This window comes from Phallusia mammillata, chromosome 1 (genome assembly GCF_965637545.1).
Source record: "Phallusia mammillata chromosome 1, kaPhaMamm4.hap1.1, whole genome shotgun sequence".
Taxonomy (NCBI): Eukaryota; Metazoa; Chordata; class Ascidiacea; order Phlebobranchia; family Ascidiidae; genus Phallusia; species Phallusia mammillata.
The window spans coordinates 7,123,210-7,146,039 of record NC_137252.1 but is presented as its reverse complement, the minus strand read 5'-3'; the positions used below and the strand labels follow the sequence as shown (position 1 = coordinate 7,146,039).

General features: G+C 36.4%; 2 protein-coding genes across 4 annotated transcripts; one reads left to right on the top strand and one right to left on the bottom strand.

Annotated features, from left to right (window-relative positions):
- The first annotated feature begins 8,053 nt into the window (after nt 1–8,053).
- LOC145228979 (serine protease 27-like) lies at nt 8,054–13,959 on the top strand. 2 transcript variants are annotated; one of them, XM_080094212.1, is made up of 9 exons: nt 8,054–8,295; nt 9,415–9,467; nt 10,218–10,372; nt 10,437–10,532; nt 10,595–10,752; nt 12,353–12,516; nt 12,961–13,014; nt 13,118–13,271; nt 13,518–13,959. In XM_080094212.1, exons 1-9 carry the CDS (start codon nt 8,268–8,270, stop codon nt 13,562–13,564), a joined length of 909 nt encoding a protein of 302 aa, XP_079950338.1. In that variant the 5' UTR covers nt 8,054–8,267; the 3' UTR covers nt 13,565–13,959. The 2 variants fall into 2 exon arrangements, with proteins under 2 accessions (XP_079950338.1, XP_079950347.1); XM_080094221.1 differs by lacking the exon at nt 12,961–13,014.
- LOC145228963 (protein arginine N-methyltransferase 1-like) lies at nt 13,892–22,422 on the bottom strand. 2 transcript variants are annotated; one of them, XM_080094194.1, is made up of 10 exons: nt 22,258–22,422; nt 21,486–21,629; nt 20,563–20,782; nt 19,987–20,129; nt 19,375–19,506; nt 19,185–19,256; nt 18,777–18,927; nt 14,860–14,981; nt 14,339–14,442; nt 13,892–14,231 (listed from the first exon to the last, which is right to left on the bottom strand). In XM_080094194.1, the coding sequence occupies exons 1-9, from the start codon at nt 22,306–22,308 to the stop codon at nt 14,359–14,361; spliced, it is 1,119 nt and encodes a 372-aa protein (XP_079950320.1). In that variant the 5' UTR covers nt 22,309–22,422; the 3' UTR covers nt 13,892–14,231; nt 14,339–14,358. The 2 variants fall into 2 exon arrangements, with proteins under 2 accessions (XP_079950320.1, XP_079950326.1); XM_080094200.1 differs by having other exon boundaries at nt 14,346–14,442.
- Between the last annotated feature and the right edge of the window lie 408 nt (nt 22,423–22,830).

Genomic DNA, 22,830 nt, shown 5'->3' with positions numbered 1-22,830 from the left:
TGTAATAAAATCATGTCATACACAATTTAAATTCAAGTTTCAGACGGTTTTGATTTTATCTGCAAATGGTAAAGATGACCGTTTAATCAACATTTATTATGCGTACCAGTACGGTGGTACGGTGGTACGCTCTAGTGAAAGACCGTCCCACGTACCGTACCCGTACCTCAGATTTCTTTGCGTACCGTACCTACGTACCGAACTTTTTGATGAAATTTGCTGCGTACCGTACCACCGTACCACCGTACCACCGTACCGTGCCGTACTGCCATCCTTGTCAGTATCTCATCAACCAACTAATGCATGTTTTTTTATCACAAGGAATAAAAAGAAGACATTATTTGCGCACAATTAGTATTCTTTGCTCTTGTCTGTGACGTAACAAACTTCTTTTGAGTTGTACTTATGTCTTTGTAATCCAGTTAGACCAGGTAAAATTATTACTAAAATGTATTCTGCAGGTGAGCACAATCTTTAAAGTGTTACGCTACAAAATGTTCCATAAGTTTTGTTTAACCAAAAAAGCCGGGGGGATGGACAAAAAGGTTAAGAACCGAAAAATTAAATGAATGCAGGTAGCCTATGTATGAAAAGCATACGTTTTACCAAGACATCTAAAACAGATATCTAATCACCCTTACAGTATCTTTTGGTGAGATTATGCGCCATTGGCAGTAAAAATCCTTTTTTACGCCTGTCTTTGTGACGGGAGAAGTGATTTTACCTTCCTTTCCAGAAACACTGTAACTGCATTCGGGATTCCCCCAACCTGCTATAGGTAATAATAAAAAGGTCAACGCCAGTAGTCAAATTCCACAACAATAAAAAACGAATAAAAGGGCTATTTACGTGTATTGTGTTATACCAGTGATTTTCGGTGGGTTTTCTATGGAATTGCGGGTGTTCTGTCAGGTATATCTGCTACTGGTAGAACGTAGCCTAGTAGCCTACCCAAAGTTGGGTCGCCTGTTTTTTAGACAATAAGAGGATTGACACTGGGACTTCGTTTGTAGCGTTACTCATTGTTTTCAACAAAAGAAGGTTATTGTTTGCGCATAAGCGTAACTTTATTTTGTGTATGATGTGATTTAAATTGTCGCCCAAAGTAATTTTAAGACAACTTGGCACGATAAAGGATAAATCTGTTTGTGACGTCATATTGGCTGATAATGCTTTTAGCTAGCTCTAAAGTTTGGGCTGAATGGAAATGTTTGTCGAAAAAACGAATGGTATTAGTTTAATTTTTTGATTTAATTTTCGAAAAGCTTTCCTGACTTAGAGACAAAAATACAACCAAAATAGTAAGAACGCATGCGTGTTCATGGGTTGCGAGAAAACCACAAAACAAAATTTTGGGAAGTATTTGGGTCGCTTTAAAAATCACAGTTGATTCTTTCACTCTGCTACACTGTTTACCTGTTTGTTATTTATTAAAATATTGTTTTTTAATGTAGTTAATGGAATTAATAAACTCTTTACTTTATAATCATGTAATTTCGTTGTTGTCGTGTTACACTGTAAAATATTCGATAGTGCGGCCCCTCGACTTCATTAGAAGTCTGCTTTTGGCCCTCTAAGACTCTAAGTTGTTTGAGTTTGACACCCCTGATATAGATTATGATGTCATAAGCATTATATAAATTATGATGTCAAACAATGAGCCTGATCGTCAGGCTAAGTAGCCTAATCCAGTGGTCTTCAACCTGTGGGTCGCGACCCCAAGTGAAGTAGGCTAAACTTTGACTGGGGTTGCTATAAATTCAATTTATTGGTGTTTAAATTTACTACCAAAAAATGATACGTTTTTGTTTTAGTTCGCGACCTTTGATCATGTTTTGCAGTACAGCTTGGTATCTCGTGTCACAATCTAATCGTGGTGAGGCAATAATCTATATAAAACACAAGTTGTCAAACCCATTATTACGCAAAAGAGCCCCATGAATGACATATTGTGTCCAAATAATACAGCAGGTAGAGGGGAAATACATAAATTTACTGATTTCTGCAAACTTGCGAGCTTTAATGCGAATTACATTGGCCAAATTAGACAAAACTTTTGGGTTCTAACATTTGAGCATAATAATACACGCTGAATGCTAATATTTAAAGCAGGGGTCGGCAAACCTTTTAGGCGACGCCTGCCAATTTACTTGTTATTTCCTTGTGGCAATGGCTTCGCGTGCCAACGTTTTTCTAAATAATAGTGGTTCGTGCCAGTAGATAACAATAATAAAAAGAAAGCAGAGTGTTTTGTACATGTAAGGCTGAATTTTACAACAATGGCATGATAAAAACTATGAACAAGCAGTGTAACTGGTTAAAATGTTACTCCAATATAAACAGGGCAAATCGGTTGGCGTGCCATTAAAACCACCTCCAGGGGTTGCCGACCCCTGATTTAAAGTTTACTTAAAAACCAAGCGGCATATTTACACGTAGGCCTAAATAGTTTCAGGTTCGCCATTACTTAAAACATATTTCTTCCTATCGGAAAAAATTGGGTCGCATGTGAATGCTGATTTAATTTTCTTTTAAGTTGGGGTCGCAACATGCATTATGTTCACTAGGCCGCCGTCGAGCTGCCTGTTATATTCCAAGTTAATTGAATCTTTTTTTGTTAAATATTTTTCAAAATTGAAATCAGTTTTTGATTTAGGCGGTTGGTGAGTTCAATTTGGTTAAACCCATCAGGTTCCACTGGGCTGGGACAATGCCGCTCAAGTTTCTTGCTCCGGAAACAAAGCTACCGAGATAGGATTAGAACCCGCAACCTTGTAATCACAAGTCGATGGCGCTATAACCACTCGGCTGTCTTGGCTTTTAGAAATTGCCAGATTTTTACCAACTGGAGAGCTATAACGTGGGTTCTAACACTGTTGTACTGGTCGCCACAACAGAACTAGGCTATTTATCGTTTCTGTTTGAATTGTTATAAGAAACCTCGGGGAACCCTTTAATTGTGTGGCTTTAAACACTGTGGGTGTCGCACCTCTGGTTAAAGAGTGCAACTTAAAAAGCAATTAATTTTGGTCCCGGGATCCTGGGAAAGAAACTGTACTGTGCATCAAGATAGAAGTTTATCTGGGCTTTGAGGCGCCATCAGATGGTAAATATACATGATGTAAACCAATATCTTTATATCAGTAATTTTAAAACAAAAACAAGCTGATAGTTGACGGCTGTTGGTAACATAGGGATCTTCGACCTGTGGCCGTCTTAGGCTAATTGAGTGTAAGAAAATAAACAAATGGCCTAGCCTAGACGTACGTAGATGGGAAAATTTAAAATAGTCTCTTTAACTTAACCAAGAAACTCAATCAAAATTTAGACACACCTGGTTCTGCAGTCCCAGAGACCGTCAAAGTTATGATTCCACTAGAAAGTAAAAAGAAGCCAAAACGCGAAATGTGCAACATTGTCACAAAGTAGATGTCAATTAATATAGCCTATTACAGCCTAAAAGCACTAATTCAATTTGTATCGATTCTAAATATAGGCTAGCCTGTACTTAACCAGTAACAAAATGGGTTGTGCTACACACTGCGCTGAAGCAAATTAATTGTAGGCTTGGTGCCCCTTTATTTTCAAATATCATCACGAAAACTTAAACTAGCATAAATCGTTTCTGTAAACCAGATCACAGGGTTACTGAGATTGCGCTTTTGTGATAAATAAACTTGTATATTGCCTAACCAACTGAGTAAAAACTTTTTTTTCGATTTTATAGCTTCACATTATCCTCAAAATCGCTAAGAAAAATAAACATCTACATACTGTAAAAAGAAGTAATAAAAAGCTAGTTCTAGCAAGGGCGCCAATCCTGGATGAAGGCACACTTCTTTCGGAGGCTCAATTTACCTACCTGTTCACTTTAAATAGAACTTGTACAACGAACAAACAAAATCACGAGGCCATATAGCGACGCGTTCGTATTGTGTTCATTGTATTGTTCGTTGTGGATTTGAAAAATAAAACACGATTTGATGCCAATTGAAGGTCGTTTGCTTCAGTTTCACCTGGTAGGAGTCTTGTGTACTCAGTGCATTATGTAACAGACTTTTACAATTTTTCGATTTGTTTAATATTTATATGCGTCCGAATCTTCGGTACCTAATCACAAGTTACAAACCTAGGCGTTCGTTTCCGCATAGTTTTTATTGGGGAATTTGACCCGTTGTGATATCAGCAAAACTTTTTTTTTTCTTCTACACTACAAGGTAACCCCACTCAATATCTGCTATGGCGTGACTTTTGTGCATTTATTTTTTGTGCGACGTTGTTTTGTTAGATGACACCTGAAGTCGGAGGTAACGATTTAATCGATATTTGTTTACTTAATTGGACTCGTTGAAATTTGATATATTTTGAGCATCATTATTTGATCCAACCAGTCACGTAGGTTTAAAACCTGTAAATTGATAGAGTTACTTTAGTAGACCTTGATCTCTTACTATCAAATTACAACTAACACAACTTAAATTTATTTAATTGGATTTTAATCCGATAATTTGGATAAAATATTAATAGCATACACCCAGTGCCGGATTAAGGGTCTGCTGGCCTGTAGGCACATTTTATAAGTGGCCCGAAAATCAGGGTTGCCAACTAAAAAATTAGAATTATTATCAGTGTTGCCAAATCAAAAAAGTGGCCTGGATTTTTGACCGGCCTGTAGGCACGTGCCTACTTTGCCTAATGGTTAATCCGGCACTGGGTGCACCAAAATATGTATAGGGCCAGTCAGTGCTGGATTAAGGGTCTGCTGGCCTGTAGGCACATTTTATAAGTGGCCCGAAAATCAGGGTTGCCAACTAAGAAAATAGAATTATCAGTGTTGCCAAATCATTGTCACAAAGATCGTTGTTGTAAAGTGGCCTGGATTTTTGACTGGCCTGTAGGCACGTGCCTACTTTGCCTAATGGTTAATCCGGCACTGCATACACCCTATTTTGTCATGTACGTGACTTCAATATGTCTTTACGCCTGTCGATCACCACGTTCCTCACAAACAAAAGAACAAAAGCTTGTCAGGGAATTCCTAGAAAACTGATACCAATGACATCGCGTCCTGTTTGTTGATTGTATAGTCAAAGATCGTCAAACGGGCCGTACTCGTTCGTTTTTTGATTGTATGAGAACAAAAAAGTTAGGTGTCATTTGAAGGTCCTTAAGTTCGATCGACCGCGCTTCTATACTTTGTAGCCTACACCACCTAAACCAGTGGCGGATTAAGGTTTCATGAGGCCACAAGTTAAACTTAACCCCCAAAAAAAACTTATGTGCAGATTTGGATTGACCCCCGGCCAACATTAGCCAATTTCATCAACTATTAAAATCCGACCAGAATATTAAAAATTTCTCCTTTTGCACGTTTTACTGAATCTTAATCAACTACTATGCGTAACAAAAACAGTTAAATGTACCTTAAAATTGACATAAAACTATCTTTTGTGAATCTGTGTTTAGTAAAATATAATAGGGCGTTATATATGATCTTTCTTATACGTAAACTAGTGGTTTTCAATATTTTAATTCAGGTAAAACTTTGAATTTAATCATAAAGAGGACATGCAAAACCGAGAACAGAAACTAAATTTTCGACGTTCTTCGACCACAAATTCCTTTTTAAAAGAAACATTCAAAGCCCATTTCGGCTATTATGGTTTCCTTTCACAATTCTCTTTTAGCAATACAGCTACGGTAAGAACAGAATAGTTTAACAATGACTTCGTGAACCGTCTGTTGCTTGTATTGTTGGAAACAGAATAGGTTTGGTATCGAATTTAAAGTCGATTGCTCCAGGAGTACCTGTTAGAAGCGTGTAAGCTCATTTTTATGTGCGCTGACTGACTGTGTATTATTGTTGTTAAAACCAATTATGTCACAGATATTAATTTTATATTTTGCAGTGCTTTTGTTTCTTGCTGACAAAATGATAAAACGTATTGCCTGCCTATTGGTGATTGACTTTATGCTCTGTGCTAAATGTTCAGGATACGAATTACCAGGTAAATTTACAGCGTTAACTGAGTGGCAATAACTGTTTTTAAATTTTATAAGGTCTGGTCTTTGATCTTTTAATTTGTTGTTTAAACTGATACACCGCACATGTATATTTGGAATTCGAAAAATGTACTTCCTAGAATAAATAATAAAGGATTAAAAAGATTTGACTTCTCCTAAAAAAAATAGGTAAATACAGTGTTAAAAAAGAAAGAAACTTCAATATACACTAACCACCTACAGGATAAGTTGATATTAAAGATTTAGTTGTTAGTTTGAGCATAAAAACCTATGTCATTCGGTTTATTGTAGCATATCTATTAAAAATATTTTGTTATAGGTCCCATCGTGCCCTTTAAAGTTTATCTCAACCGGACCGAGGGATATATTCAACCTTTTCAAATACGAGCAATAACAGGACCTCAAGCTTTTGAATGGATCATAGAACTACCAGTTGAAGACGTAAGAATTTAAATTAAGTTTGCTATTTAATTTTACACAGTTTAAAGAGCTAACAAACGTAATTTAAGTAGGGCACTGGCATAAAATTAAGTTAACTAGATGAAGCTAGTAAAAATTACTTTTTAACTCAACTTACGAGAGAATGTATGGTCTTATGTTATGCGCGGCCGCACCAATTAAGGGCCTTCCTTCTTTGCCCCCCGACCGAAGGTAAATGCTTACTACATTTTTTAACTACACCTACACCACGGTTATGAATGACAATTAACGCGTTTATCGTTTAACAATGTACTTTTTTACACATTGCAGGAAATATTTATCCGGATTGTAAGGTTTGATATTCCACATTCAGAATCATGTAGATTTGCTTACCTTGATATTTTTGATGGACCAAACGCTCTCAATTACAGAGTAAGTTTCTTTACTATAAGTTGGATGCCAGAAGTCAGATCGGGCAAGGTTTTAGGCTCGAATCTACACTTAGATTACGACAAAATGTACTCCAATCCTTTTTACCACCGCACAGTGTGGTTTGATTTGTCACACATTTTTTCGCTCTTTATGGACGCCTGCTGTTCGCCCAAAACCGAACGGATTTTAACTTTGTCATTAATTTTTTTATATATGTACTAATAAACCAAATAAAGTCAAAAAGTTATAAAACAAGTTTAATTTTTGCTTGTCTTTTTTATTGAATTTTTAATTGAAACTAATGAAACTACAGGCTCTCTACTATTTATCTCTTATATAAGTTGTTAAAATCCCTTGCAGTAATCATAATTGAATTATGGTTTAAATTGGGGGCTCCAAAACTAGAGGTCAGGACCCCAAGCGTGTTTGAAATGGTCAATATGTGGGGTCGCAAACAGATCATAGGGTTGGTGGGATCGCAGAGGTATTGTGAAGAAATATAGTAGACAACATTCAAACAGGGAGTGCGCTAGTGCAAACATTTTGTGAAATTGTAGAGAGCAATAGGCGCATGATATACTGTGACGTAATACGGTCTATTTTTAGGTCATTCTGGCCATGTAAACGAGTCGATTTTCGCTCGTTTTACAAATACTAAAATAAAATGGTTCAAATACTTCCTGACCTAGAGATTTGTATTTTGTAAATATGCACGCAAGTTAAAACATTTTGTGATTTTAAGTGCAAATAATAAGACCTGTATATGTTCGTAATTAATAAGTTATAGAAGGTGTGTATATATATTTGTCGACTTGACTAAGGTGTTGTGAGCAATGGGCGCCTAATGTCTTGGGGTCGCATAAAACAGTTAAAAGTAATAAATGCAGGTGCTATTAAAAGCTTGGGAACCCCTGGTTTAAACTAACAATGCGAATCACAAACATTGGAAATAGGGCCTATAGCGACCGATTTTGTATTGTTACTAAACCACACAAATTTACCTAAAACTTTTTTGGTCGTAAGGTCAAAAAGGATTTTATAAAAGCTGAATCAAAGCCATTTAGATCACCGTACGTCAGGCCCATTAAAGGCGTGAAACTGAATCAGCTGGTCACCGTTTTTTTCTAGCCCACGCCTTGCCATGAGGGAATGCCAGGTTGATTAATTCGGTATAACGCCTTAGTGGGTCTGACGTACTGTGCTTTACATATGAGTATGCCGTGGTCGCTGGTTTGCTTTCAAACCCTTTCAGATGGAATATTCTCTTTTTGTGGTTCTTAATTTAGCTGTCGCAAACCAAGCTGTGTGGAAGATTGGAAAACACCCTTTTCTTAAGTTCAAATAACAAGGTCAACGTGGTTTATTACACGAGTGGAGAGAATAAGGGAAAAATGTTTACGATCAAATACGGAATGTGGAGTAAGTAAATTAAACATCCTTAATTTCAGTTTCTGAAAACGTGCCTCATTAGTTAAAGCTTATACTATATAGTCAATGAAGGCATTTTTGGCAAGGGTCCATATATAATTAAATACAAAGTTTTGCCCAAGATGCGCACAAAAGTGTTGTTTAAAGGTCATTTTTAACTAGATCTTTGGTGCTCTTTGATATAGGTTTATCTTTGTAAATAAGAAGGTTCTCTGCAAGGTTATATTTTATTTGTGCGTGTAAAGGTGTGTGAGACCACGTTCATTTAGTACTTGAACATGCAAAGTGGTCTTTATTCAGTCTAATGCAATTTTAGTCGGGTTGTCTTGTAAGTTATATTTTCCAAAAGTTCGCTGTACGACAAATTACGATTTTCGAAGACGATGTCGCCGATGTCGTTTTGTGAAAAAATTTGCACTTTGCGAATGTGATAGTGTCAAGAATGAGTTGGTGTGAATATTACATCGATATATTTGTGAACGGAAACTTTCGGCAAGCTAAACCTTTAAAGAAAATTGTAGGACAAGAGGAACTGTTAGAGAGCAACAGGACCATATAGAAACGAATGGGAAGTATTAAAGCAGCTCATCGGCTAATTAAGGAGATTGAGATTGCGATGAAGGAGCTGCAGTTAATTAGCCGAAGCGAAATGTTGGAAATGAAATTTGTTCGTAACTGCAATAAGATGTATTTTATACACACAAAGCTCTCATGGCAGTTATGTTTTTGTATTAAATTAAATTTGGTGTAATTGAGTCCGTGTATAGTTTTCGAAATAAAAGTAATAATTCATATTTCAATCATATTGCTATGTTTGGTGACCTTTTTCCAAACAGTGTAGAATTTGAATTTAAAGAAATTTTAATAACATATAACAGATCAATAAAAGCGGCTTCCAAACCACGTGTGAACAACTCTGTAACCACTGCATGAGCATCTGTCCAAGTTGCAGGATATTTTTAGCTTGGTAAATCTAACTTTCGGGTCTGATGCATGCTGTATTTGAAGAAACCGATTCGGGACCAACTTTTAAGCCCTTTTACAAATCTGAGCAGCGGTGCAAATTAAGCTGCAATTCTTTAAATATAATGACTCATTTATTTTATTTAGGTAAGGTCAATCATTGTGGAATCCAGTATGACGTTAAACCTAACCTAAGCAAGGTATGTACTTGTTTTTGTTTAAAAGAAAATAGTGGCTTTTACTCTATCAGAGTGCATGGACTCCAGACACTTTTTTAGTAAGTCACAAATTTCTAACCCTATGGTGCCGAATAAATCAAAAAGCTTTGCGCCGTGAGGTTTAGGGTTTACCGCAACATGTCGTTTAAGCCAGTGGGTCTCAAGCTGGGCCTATGGCCCTCCAGGGGGGCACGAGCAGTGTACCGGGGAGGCACGGGTGTAAATTTACAAGAAACACCCACTAAAGCCATTTCCTTTTACATGTATTCCCTAATATATTCGACTATTTCACACACTATTTGTTTATATCGAGGTTTTTCACGACTACGGATTCTTGTTTTCACTATTCGTCCTGTTTAAAACCGAAATTAGTACCGAATTTCAACACGAGATTGCCATTTACAATTTTTGAGGGGGCCCCAGCAGGTTCTACAGGGTTACTTGAAGGGGGCCACGAGGCCAACAAAGTTACGGTCCACGGAGGGTTGAGAACCACTGGTTTAAGCGATCCAATCCTTTGTTAGCTTAATGCAAAAACCGAAAAACATCCAACTTCTGAAGCCATGCTAGTTTTTCATCAACGTACAGAAAAAAGGAAAAAGGAAAAGCATTTTTTTTCGGACACAGATTTTCTCCTATAAATTTCAGACGTCTGGTATAACCCGGGAGTTAACACTATAAACAGCATTTTTTCCCCACCAAACGATATAGCGTATTCTGGAAACTTTGCAGGAAACGACTCCTAACGGGGTGGTGCTCAACTCAGCAGAAGGATCTTGGCCTTGGCTTGTCACCTTGACACGTGACTCAAAAATTTTCTGTCACGGAAGTATTTTAACACCTCGTCACGTTGTCACGTCGGCACATTGTCTAAACTCCTTGGACAGGTAGGTTAATAGTGAAGCAAAAAAAGTAAAAAATGACATATGAAATGCATAACAATTCATATAGTTCAAAAGTCACAGTGGCAGCTGGAAAACACGTGAGTTACCGTCGTGAACCCGGTGAACAGTCGGTTGCTGTAAAGGGGATCCACCCCGTTAATTTGTAAGTTTGGTGCAACGCATAATATCAACGAATGCTCTGTTGTGAACCCAATGCTCTTGCAGCGATCATGACGACACAGACGAGAATTTTGACGTCACAATTCTTTTCCTGGAACGCAACATTACCTTTACACCTTACGTGAAAGATGTATGTCTTCCCCCTGAACGTTACAACGTTGAGAAAGATTCATTTTGTGCCGCAGTTGGATGGGGATTTTCGGGTGCGTAATATTGGGGAGTCAAACCAGTTGTTCCCAAAATCGACTTTGGTTGTTCAAACAAATTAGGTTTGTTATTAAAGGGTTTGTTTTGAATTTGACTATTGTGCGCCTTTCGGTGTGGCAATGTCTGAATACGCGGCTTCATTGTAATTTACGTTTTGTGTCGTAAAAAAAGCTGGTTACGTAAGATCTCAGATAAAACGAAACTGGATAAATAGCAAAAGATAGCGCAAATGCACTTGCAAATAATAAAAGTACAAGTTCGGTGAAAATGCTTAATGTTCAATCTATCTGGGTAGGAGTGATATTTTATATTCAAAATAATATAAAAACTAGATTTAGAGATTAGACCACATAGTCTATCGGTATTTTTAAACTCTGTCTGGTGTGTTTGGAGTTCTTCTGATAGTAGCTTTACCAAATTACCATGCAGTAACATTTATCTGAATAAACACATCTGCAGCTTAGATTTTAGAATTAAGTATGGTCCATTGTATACTAACATATAGGCTATGGGCTATGCAATGTTTATGGCAGTGGTTCTTAACCTTTTTACAACGGCCGAACCCCTACGATATTCTTTAGCCTTTGGTCGAACCCCAAACTTACATCCTAGGTTTTTAACCCATTTTGTTTGGTGGGTCATAATTAGTTTTTGTTCAAACGTAGGCAACAGTTACTGTTTGTCATTTTGTTAAAGTCTGACATAATAATGCAAGCAACTTGTTTCATGATTGCTTTAACTTTTTTTTTTTTAGTTTTACCAAAATTAGTCCATCGTATTTTTAACATCTGTACACAAACATGAAAAATATTAGGTAATAAGTTTTTGCTGCCAACAAAATATCGTTGTGTTTCTGCTTACGAACAACGCGAACAAAAGCTCTTTGTTACGTCAAAAAAAGAAAATAAGACCTTGGTGCAGGGGTGCACAACCATTTTGCTAGGAAGGCCGCATCGCTGATTCTTATTTTACCAACTGCCGCCATTTACCTGCTTATTTTTGTTTCAAAATAATTGGTTTATATCACGTATTTTCCACCTAATTGCGCCCAAAAAGCCCTGATTAATTTCTAGCTGGGTGCACAAATTGAGCTGCACAGCGAGGAGACCAGTCTTAAGTGTTTATGATGTCATAATCTACATATTGTGATGCTTGTGGTACCTGTTCTGTTCGCATTGTTAATTGAATCACAATAGGCGTACTAGAAGTCTGACACATATGGCTATTAGGCTGGTAATACTCTTTTTAGAACCACAAAAACTGTTTAGAGCAGTTTAAAACACCCCTGCCTTTTTAACCTTCCAGTGTATTAATATTTGGCAAATACAAATTGCCGTTTTTTGCGACTATAGACCTTAAAGTTTGACAAAAACGAGTCTATGTATTGTACTTCAAAAAGACCTTCGTCGAACCCCTGATTGATTGAGCGTTGCCGAACCCCTAGGGTTCGATCGAACCCCGGTTCGGAACCACTGGTTTATGGTAAAAGAAAGTCGGCTTAGTCTATTACACACAGCTCTAACAATAAATAAAACAGATTTTTTTTCTTCTTTGACTGGTATTTTTATGGTGCTTTAAATTTACGATTCTTTGCAGTCAATAAGAAAGGTTCGAAACAACTACAAGAATTGAAACTCAAGTTGGATTCCGATAAAGTTTACAAAAAACGGTTGAAGCAAGCGAAAATTACAAGCAAACTTTCATCCTTCATGACAGCGACCGTTGCTTTATCCGATAGCAGCAAGTTTTCAGTCGATAAGGTGTGGAGTTTTTTTATTTTCTTTTATTTTTATGTCTCTTCAAGGGGTGCGAACCCAGGACACTCCCGGGGACGAATCCCGATCAGGTTTTTTTTTATGTCTGTACATTGGTCAGGCGCGCCAGACCATTTGGCCAAGTTCCTGCCCCAGTGTGGAGTTAGTTTAACTTAACCAATCACTCGTGTATTTTTTTTGAAAAACTGAATTGATGTTTGTTGACAACGTCACAATGAAACATTCGGGTTAAGAAACTACATTTTTGTTCACTATTAGTCAGACAAAAACCGCCCTAAATACTCTTATCTGGGTGTTAAAAACTTCGCTTTGTAGACAGATAAATCTGCTTGCCCAGCGATATATCAGGAGCTGTAGATTAATTGGTACGCCACTGCCACGCAAACTAAGCGGTTGGGTTCAATCCGAAAATGTACCACTTATTTGTAGGATTACGTTGACAGCTGCCCCACCTCTAAGAAGTTTCTACGGGCTCTAAGATTGGTGAATACTGGTTAAAAAACTTGACTGAAGAATAAATAAATCTCTTTGTTGGCCCATGCACTACTTTGGCAGAATAAATCATTCGACTGACGCTTGTTTTTAGATTATGCAAGGCTCGCCATTAGTTTGCTCTACCGATAACAGGTGGCTGGCTGTGGGAATTTTGAAACAAACAATTGAAGTGAAAGAAGGCAATAAAAATAAAGTTGTGTTCATCTACAAAAAATTACAGGAACACCTGACAAACTTGGAGCTAAGTGAGATATTTTTATTGTTTGATCAAAAGATTCCAAAAGAAATGAATCGGTTAATGTTTTGGCTATTTGGGATTTCAGATTACATCTATTTTTTGTCGAAAAAAATTGGTATAAACTTCATGGTTTAGCCATTTTGAATGGTTTCTGCTTTCCATTATATAAATCAATAATACTGTTAAAGGTGCACGATAGTGACAACTTTTTTTCGTGTGTAACTGACACTAACAAATCGTTGTTTGTCTGCAGTCACCGGCATCGACGTCCCAATAAGATCGTATCACGAAGCTGACTGATAAACGAACATTCAACATTTTACCGTAGACTACATTTATACTAACATTTTTCGTGTGATATTTATGCTAACATTATTAGTTTTAGGTTTACTTAGATTATTCGTATTGCATTATATAAAAATTATCACTTTTATGCTAACACTATTAGCTTGATTTCGGTAACATTACTTTTCACAGTGTCGACAATGTTAAAAACAATAATCAAAAACACATTTATCGACTTGAATAAAACACGATAATGTAGATGTAGAACAGGCGACTACCTAGCTAAAACTAACTGTTTTTGTTCGGTTTAAGGGGTTTTCACGCCCCAAAGTTTAAACTGTCTCACAATACAAAAGTTTGCGTTTATTTTTGCGACCAGAACTTTTCGAAATAGATAATTGGATAAACAAGTATCAGTGCAACTGATGTATGCAACGTCGCTTTGCCAGGCCTACTACAATACAAAGACAGGGGCAGTGTTTCGACAGAGTTACAACAAAACAGAAAACACTTCGAATGATGCAACAAAATCTAGTTTTTAAAAATGCCAAAAAGGCGGCGGTAGAGCACATGAGAAAGGAAAGGGTTAACTGGACAGTGGACCGCTACTGGAGGGGTGAGGGTAACCATGGTTACATTTTAGGGCAGTGCTTTGCCTTCAATGGTGGTCGACATTGAAATGCTGTTGACAAAAATTCGTTTTCAAATGACACAACAACTTTTAGAAATTTGCAGATTATAGTAACACAAGATTTCATATGTAATATAATTTGTTGAATTGAAACTTACCACCAACCTTAAATGTTCCGTCAGCGCATGTGATATTCATTAGTTTCTGAGAGCTCGCATAATTCACCATTGAAATCAACTTTAATGGTCACATCAAGGTCTCTCTGTACAAAGTGGATCATTTAGATAAAAGTTTACACTGGCTTTTACGAAGAGAACACATTTAATTGTGAACATTCTCATTGGGCTTTGCAGGGTTGGGGGTTTCAGTTAAAATAGAGATCAAAAAACTACTAGGAGTTTAATAAAGAAATCTTAATATCAATTTGAAGATCAATTTTGAAAGGGGTTTTGCTAATGCTTTTAAGCTATTTTTAGCAAGTACGTAGTTTGAGTCACCTTCCAAAATTATAACATAAGATAAAAAAAAACATTTATAGAAATCCTATAGGAGCCGACCTGATGCTTTCAGTCTCTGCAACCCTGATTCAGTTCTTTGATAGTGAGCTACTTCAAAGAGCTACTTTTCATGACTCAAGTGTTCCAATTATTTCATAGTTTACTAAATCCTTTTGTTTTACCTTATTTCTGTCATTTGGTTTTACCGTCAGAACACCACTGATCTCCTCTCCACGTTTTGCAGTAATGTAATCCCTCAGGTAAAACACAGTTTGCTTCCAATGTGTGTATGGTGCTTCAGGGGCTGAAATAAAAAACAACAACAATTTTTTAAAAACTACCATTTTATTGGATGAACATTTTGCAGCATAAATAAAGGTTTACATTTAACCCCATGAAAAGAGATGCAAAAGGGAATTTATAAAGCCAATAACAAATTGCTTTAGTTTTTCATGACTTTTTAAAATAGCACAAATTGTCGCAGTTATCAGTTAGCAGAGATAAGCATGTGAGATGTGACAGTCCTAAAATCTACAAATATCTTGCTAGTCTAGTAGTGTACTGTTGCACACATGAACAAATCAGTGGTTCTCAAACTGGGGTCCGTGGTCCCTTAAGGGACAGCCAAACAATTTTAGAGGGATAAAAAGTAACCTGCACTTTGGGAAATATTTTTTTAGAGATGGTCGATTGTCCTGTAACAAGAAGTAATCCTTAACTCTTTTTTCTCGTGACAAATGCGCTGCTCATGTGACATAAAAAATTGCCTTTAATTCATTCCCATGCAAGATAAAGATAACCTTACAGAACTAAACAAAATTTGTGCTACATTGTGTTGTGGTAATACTTTCGCAAGAATAAATTACCTATTAGCTGCAGACAGTGCACACTGTTTCGACCTATAAGGTCTCATCAGTGCAGCTGGTGACGAGAGATCGGCCGCATTGGCTAGTGTAGCCATCAAACTAGCCAATGCGGCCGATCTCTCGTCACCAGCTGCACTGATGAGACCTTATAGGTCGAAACAGTGTGCACTGTCTGCAGCTTATCATTTATTGGCTCATATGCTTTTACGTTAAATTACCTATTGTTTGTTAACTCCCAGTTTTGTTTCACAAAGGCATATTTAGTTTCATAAATACATTTAGCTTGGACTGCAAATGCTTGAGGAAATTGCAAAGTGACTGTTATGGCGAAAAAATTTAAAAACTAGAAAAGTGGCTTTTTGATATACTTCCATTTTATATATTCTATACAATATTTACCAATTTACTACACTATACACAATTTTATCTACATATATATTATTGTTTTTGCAAGCAAAAACGAATGGGTCCCCACACACGTGTTTATGCGGATTTACAGTACTTAACTTTAAAAGTTCTTTTCCGTATTCTTTTAGCATCATTATTGTCATATAATAACAAAAAATCGGTGAAAAAAGAACGGGGAAAATACTTTCAATTTAATCTCTTGCTTTGACCTTGATATTGTCGTTAAAGTTCAGTTTTTAAACACAAATTTTCCTAGAAAGCCTTAACTGTTGTATTAGACACTATATAAAAACGTCGTTTGCTATAAAGGTATACATAACAACTTGTTTTTCACATAACTTTGTTTCGCAAAAACGACCGTTTAATGACCTTTTGACACTGTTTTTAATAGCATGCAGTCCATAGTGTTCAACAATACCGTTCGGCCTAATTTATACATGAATTAAGTACTGATTCTTGAATTGATTTGTCAAAAATAAAGAAGATATGTTATGACGAAAAAAAACTGTGTTGTAATGCGTACAAGTTGACCTTCAGTGACCCGTGGTTATGTGGGGGCCAAGATGACAACGAGAATTTAAAGACCATTTATCGCGGCGTTCGAAAAAGTTTATTTTTTCATATTTACCTGACATAAACGAAACCGGAGTACGTTTATCGAGTTTGAATTACGTCTTAGGTGTAAGACCTTCAGCAAAACTGAAAATGCGCATGATAACTCAATAAAACGATGCAGCATTGCTGCACAAAAAACAGCTGATTTCTAATCATCCAAACGACTGTCTCGTAAAACGTCTGTCCGGACGTCAAGCTGAGCACTCCCGCTCTGCCGCCTTAATCGTAAACCAGTGAATTCCTCCCTTGGGACTTATATCTGACTGATAGCGTACACATATTATGGGTTGTAAAGGTAACTGACAAAATTTTAAATACTAAACGAATACCCTGCTTAAACAATTGTTAACTTTTTTAAATATTTCTGCACCATAGGGCATGTATTTCTGCCTTAAAACTAAAACCGATTATTTCGGGGTTAAAAGGGTGAAAATTGGTGAATCAAAAAAAAAAGATACAAAATTCTTTAAAAAATTTTATATTGCACCAAACAACAAAGCATGAAACTCCAAGATTCTGTACTTTAGTCAGTACAGCCGTTTTAAAAAAATTACGTTTTGGGGGCCTGTGGGTGAACCGCTGGGTCAATCGGGGTCAAACTTCAGGAGGATCAAATCTGGATTATTAACTAACATCTCTGTAAATTTGAATAAATTTGGAGCACTCTTTCTTGACCAAACGCGTCTCACAAGCCAGCGTTAGACAGAAAAAAGAAAAAAAAATACGGACAAAAACAATATGTGTCCCCTTCAGGGAAGGGGACCCATAAAAACTTGAGAACCACTGGAACAGATGGCATTTATCACAGTAATACAAATGGATTGAGTTCACATTAAAATGGCTGCAACAAGATAACTTTTTAGTTAATAGACAAATATGTCAAAAGTTTGTCAACTATTAACATTGTTCTATGTCAGGGGTGGGCAAACTTTTCAGTGCAAGGGCCGCATTCAAAAGTTCTTAATCTTATCGGGCCGCATAGTATTTCACCAACGGCCGCCAATTGCTTGCTTGTTTTTGTTTTAAAATAACTGGTGCAAAGAATTTGATTTGCATCATATATTTATACCATTTAAAGCCACCTAAAATGCTCAGATTAATAATTTCTAACTTGGTGCATAAGTTTAGCTAAACGATGCTCACTGTTTATGATGTCATAATGTGTATTGTGACGATTGCGGTGCCTGTTTTTTCGCATTGTTTGCGCACAATAAGCGGATGAAAAGCCTGACGCATATAGTTACTAGGCACAAACTTGTCTCCGAGGCCGCAGGTTGTGCACGCCTGATCTAGCTCAAAATATTGACATAGCATATTTTCAGCTATGTGCAAATAAGTTTGTTGTCACTTGATTGGACAAACATGGGTTGAAATTGAAACGCTACATTTGTAATTGTTTCAAACTAAACAAGCATTTAAACAACCACGTTTTTGGTTAATAAATTCCTTGCGCCAACATTAAACTTTTAGCATCCATCTTTAGGTCTTGTGCGGGTCTGTGTTAACGATTCTGAAGCCGTTTTTTTTTGTCCGTTTGCAACTGCAACGACCTAAACTTGATCCAAAGTGACCAAAGTTTTGGCGTCAAAAGTGCAAATTCGGCTGTATTTGAAAACGTGAATCGCTTTTACTTTTATCGAACGAAGAAATTGTGTCAAGTGACGATTTGCATAACAACGTGGCAGAAACAACAGGCTAAGGGACGTAAAAAGTGTTCCTAACTATTGCACGGGTACAGATACTGCACATGGTATAGGTATCGGCAAGTCGCACCCACGTATTTTTTATTATTTTTTAAAATTCTACGCCTGTGCCTATAATACTATTCAGCGTTGTTCAGTAACTTTCTTTTTAAAATTTACCAACATTTGGCGGGCCGCATCAACTCCTTTGCCGGGCCGCATGCGGCCCGCGGGCCGTAGTTTGCCCACCCCTGTTCTATGTGGTTACAATAACACCTATCCGTACAATAGTGGTATAGAAACATGTTTCACACAGGGTCAACTCATCAGGAAATTGTAAACACATGTTACTCTTGTTTCAACTGGTTGTCATAAAAGTCATAAATTTCCTGTTTACAATTTTAACTTTTACAATCTGGTGCAAAAATTAGTCTGCTTTGAATTATATTAACTCTGAGCTTTTGTAAAAATAATATGTGTCAATCAACACTGTTAATATAACAATTTTTCAACAATAAATTCATTTACCCGTTGAAAACCCAGTTCGTTTGTGACATTTTGTAAATTCAACACTGAAGAATGTAACTAGAGCTTGCATGTAATCATTCCTTGACACAACAAGATGAAAGTTTGAGGAAAAATCAAGATCGGCCTCAGTCACTGTGTACAAGTCAACTTCCTGAAACAAAACAATAAAGTATTTTCCTTGTGTTAACACTAAAAACTTAATCTTTTTGCCAGTAATAGTTTTACTGTATGTAACTGGTTAGAACATAAATGTTCGTTACCAGTACGGCATCTTGAAAAAGTACTAAATTTTATCCTCAGTTTTTTTTTCTATTAGAGTTCCATCCGACCACACCCTTTTAGCAGGTGACAGCTGCCTTAAGTATCAGATGTACTGCGTAGAAGTCAAGTTAAGTTGAGTTCTAGTACCTTTACCATACAGCCACTTGTGATCACTTGTTTTGGTTCAACAACGTCAACAATAGGCTCAGAAATGGCGACCTGCAAAACATCAATATATGTACAAAATGTTTTTAATAAGCGACAATAAAAAAGTCGGATCAATGTACAATGATTGCTATTTTTTGTGACAATGACAAAAAAATGCTGTTTGACTTACATCTCTAATGCAGCTCATGTCAAATCCATAAACATTATCCCACCAATTTATCTTGTCATCTTTGAATTGTCGATCTTCAATGGCCGTCACATAAAGTGTTGCTTTGTCAGGGAATATCAGACCATCTGGTGCCTGAATTGGACACAACGAAACATATAAAATAGTAAATATGTATGTCTTGAATGGATACAATGAAGAAAATGTAAGTCATACATAAGTTTAACTGTTTAAAATATATAACATAATCCAACATACTAAAATCATTATTAAACCACTTAACATGAATGAACAGTCGGTGTAACTTTATAATTTTTTTAATTACACAACCAACCAATCTATACATCTACTCTACATTTATTAACTCAAGATGATGACATTACATGACATTAAAAAATCAATTTCAACATACAAATTTAACTACAATGCGTAAAAACACCAATTAAATTTAAGTGACCCTATCAATCATGAGAATAACTATTGTCACACCTATACAAAAAAACTTGAGGTAATACAGTTATCGATTATCATGCTTTAAAAATCAGCTTAAACCGTTCAAGTTTACCACAATGCAAAGAAGCAAAGTAGGAAGTTTGAAAACATAGCTTTTCTTACCAGCCATTTGTCTCTAGCATAGAGAACTGTGTTCAACATTGATTCATAGAACAAACAATATCCCATCCATTCGCTGAGAATAATATCAACCTTCTCAACAGGAATGTCAACTTCCTCAACTTTGCCTTTCACAAGGGTCACCACTGAATAGGAAGCGAAAGTACTGTTGGTCACAATTTTTGCACAGCAACAAATATAGACTTGAAACAATACTTTTCATTTCTTTTACAATTAAATTACAAGAAAACACTAAAGCAACTCAACCTGGGCATAATAAATAAGGCTAGTTACCATATGGTATATATACTGCTTAGAATACAAAATGGTTCGAAATATGAGAATACAAGCCAGAACAAGGATAATTACAAACCCTCACCCCAACCTGAATGGCTCTAACCATAAACGCTTTCAAAAGTCAGCAAAATAATATTTGTAAAAGCCAATTAAAACCTTTTGCAACTTCCTACCTTGTGATAACACATGTAGTATAGTACTAAACCCATCACTTTAAGAGTTTTTTATTTTTCTTGATTTGGAACCTCAAAAAAACACCAGCCATGCTGACTAACAACTTACCATGGTCCAGTTTATTTGCTTTGACAATCTTCTGTGCATATTCCACAATACTTGAACATTCGATTCCAATAACTTTGGCAGCACCAGCTTTTGCTGCAAACATAGACAACACTCCAGTTCCACAACCAACATCCAAAACAACTTTTCCACGAAATAAATGTTTATTGTGATAAATAGAGTTTCTGTAAGTCAAGGTTCGAACTTCATCCTTCAACATTTCCTAAGAATAAAAATGACATCATTAATTTACATTTAAAAACCTACTGTAAGCAGACACTCATTTACATAGGCATCAATTTATAGAATATATTTTTCTATATCCGGTGGCAAACTTTTCAGTTCATTGTTATGATGTTGCTTGCTATCGCCAAAATTGCCAGTGTGAACATTAATATGTTACACACAAATAATAACATAAAGTAACACTGTTACTTTTTAATCCTTGTTCAGACTTGCTCTGGAGTTGCAAACTTAATGGAAATCTCCCAGAGATTTTAAGTGGGGAAGCACGCCACCCCAATAATCCAGTCTGCAGAGTAAGGCACCTGCACGCGCAATTTTGTTTTGAAAAAAACAAACATTTGCACGCCAAGTTTTAAGGTTTGCACACGAAAATTTTGCACCAAAGTCATTTAATTGGGCTGTCTTGACTTCTTTTACTTGCTTTGCACCTGCTGAAATTGGTCTTGCACGCGAACCTACAGGTCAGGCACGCGCGGGACATGTAGGTCCTGCACGCACGAGGTCTCTGCCATGTTCTGCAGACTGGCCAGTAATCAGTGCCTATGCTGGTGTGTCATAAGAAAAGTATGTGGTAAGTTTATAAAAAAAAATTATGAACAAAATTTTCTAACAAATAAGCCAAAAAACAAGTTTACCAAATAATGTTTTTCTTTAAAAATGCGTTGTGGTACTTGTCTTACCTCATGAATACCAAAATGTGCATAGGAGTCAAAATAATAATCTTTAGATGTCATCTTGTCAGGGGAAATATTTCCCATGGCTTCCTCAGCTGTTACTTCTTCCTTTAAAGAGTGAACACTTGAAGCCTCTTCAGATTTTAGAACCTTGACAAATTAATAATATTATGAGATTTGTGTTTTTTTGGTGAAAATGACAATCAGTATAACAACTAACAAGTTGTGTAGTGCGTACCATGTAATATTTTGCTCTTAAAGTAATAAAGACGCATAAAATAAGAATGACTTAAACCAGGGGTGTGCAACCTTTGTTACTGTGGGGCCAAATATAGTTGTCAAAATTTGATCGCGGGCCGCACCTGTGTATAACACAAGGTGGTTTACCTTTGTTGACTACCAAATATGCTTAACTACAAGTAAATTCGCATTTGATTGTAGTCACATTTTGTCAGGTCACAAAAAATAGCACCGGGCGCATCAATCTGCTCGAAAATATATAGTAGTTAAACTCGTTTGCCAGTGCATTTGAAATCCAAGCGTCACTGCGGGCCGCACAACCTTTAATCAAGGGCCGCATTTGGCCCGCGGGCCGCAGGTTGCACACACCTGACTTAAACAAGCAAACTAACGCACAAATCACACATCTCAAGGAAGATTATTCTAAAATTGCATTTAAGTTTCATTTGAACTTAATTACAATAAAAGAAAAACGAAAGTATCCATTTCGTTTTACTTTCAGCGGACATTTCTGATTTTTTAGTTTCTAGAAACAAACCTTTGTTGCAGGTCCAACTTGCATTTCGCTTGCAGGTTCGGAAATTTCCATAATTACTAAAACTTGGCGCAAAAAGTCGTAGCAAAGTTACAAAATTCTAGTAAAATTAAACACAGATTTCGAAGCGCAAAAATTTTCAACTTTAAGAACGAGTAAAATGTGTCGGGACTTTTTAACCACGTGAAACATTTATCCGGTGCGCCACGGCTGACATCAAAAGGCCAACATTAAATTTTGCTATTTTTCTACATTTTGACTCAAAATTATTGCAATCACGTCTTCTGTAGATTTGTTTGGTACATTAAGTACATTTTGAGCAATTTTGACAACAAAATACAAACATATATGTTGTAAATATAAATTACACATTTCCCAAACAATGTTTGCAAGAAGTTATTTTTCGAAATGTTATAACAAGTGCCATAATTAATACAAAAAAAAACAGAATACAATTTTGGTTGCTTGGTTTTGTTATTATTTGCAAAAAGGGATTTTAAACATGTTTAAAAAAGTTGTAAATTTTATTGCTTTTATCTTATCGCACTTTAGGGTCTTTCCCTATTGATCGTAAAC

Excerpts from the sequence above, each read along its gene's own strand:
- LOC145228963 (XM_080094194.1), bottom strand. The coding sequence starts at position 22,308 with ATGGAAATTTCCGAACCTGCAAGCGAAATGCAAGTTGGACCTGCAACA. Across the intron at positions 20,783-21,485 it reads CACATTTTGGTATTCATGAG|GAAATGTTGAAGGATGAAGT; the intron begins GTAAGACAAGTA and ends TTTTATTCTTAG. Across the intron at positions 18,928-19,184 it reads CAAGTGGCTGTATGGTAAAG|GAAGTTGACTTGTACACAGT; the intron begins GTACTAGAACTC and ends GTTTTGTTTCAG.
- LOC145228979 (XM_080094212.1), top strand. The coding sequence starts at position 8,268 with ATGTTTACGATCAAATACGGAATGTGGA. Across the intron at positions 12,517-12,960 it reads GCAAGTTTTCAGTCGATAAG|GATTACGTTGACAGCTGCCC; the intron begins GTGTGGAGTTTT and ends ACTTATTTGTAG. Across the intron at positions 13,272-13,517 it reads CCTGACAAACTTGGAGCTAA|TCACCGGCATCGACGTCCCA; the intron begins GTGAGATATTTT and ends GTTTGTCTGCAG.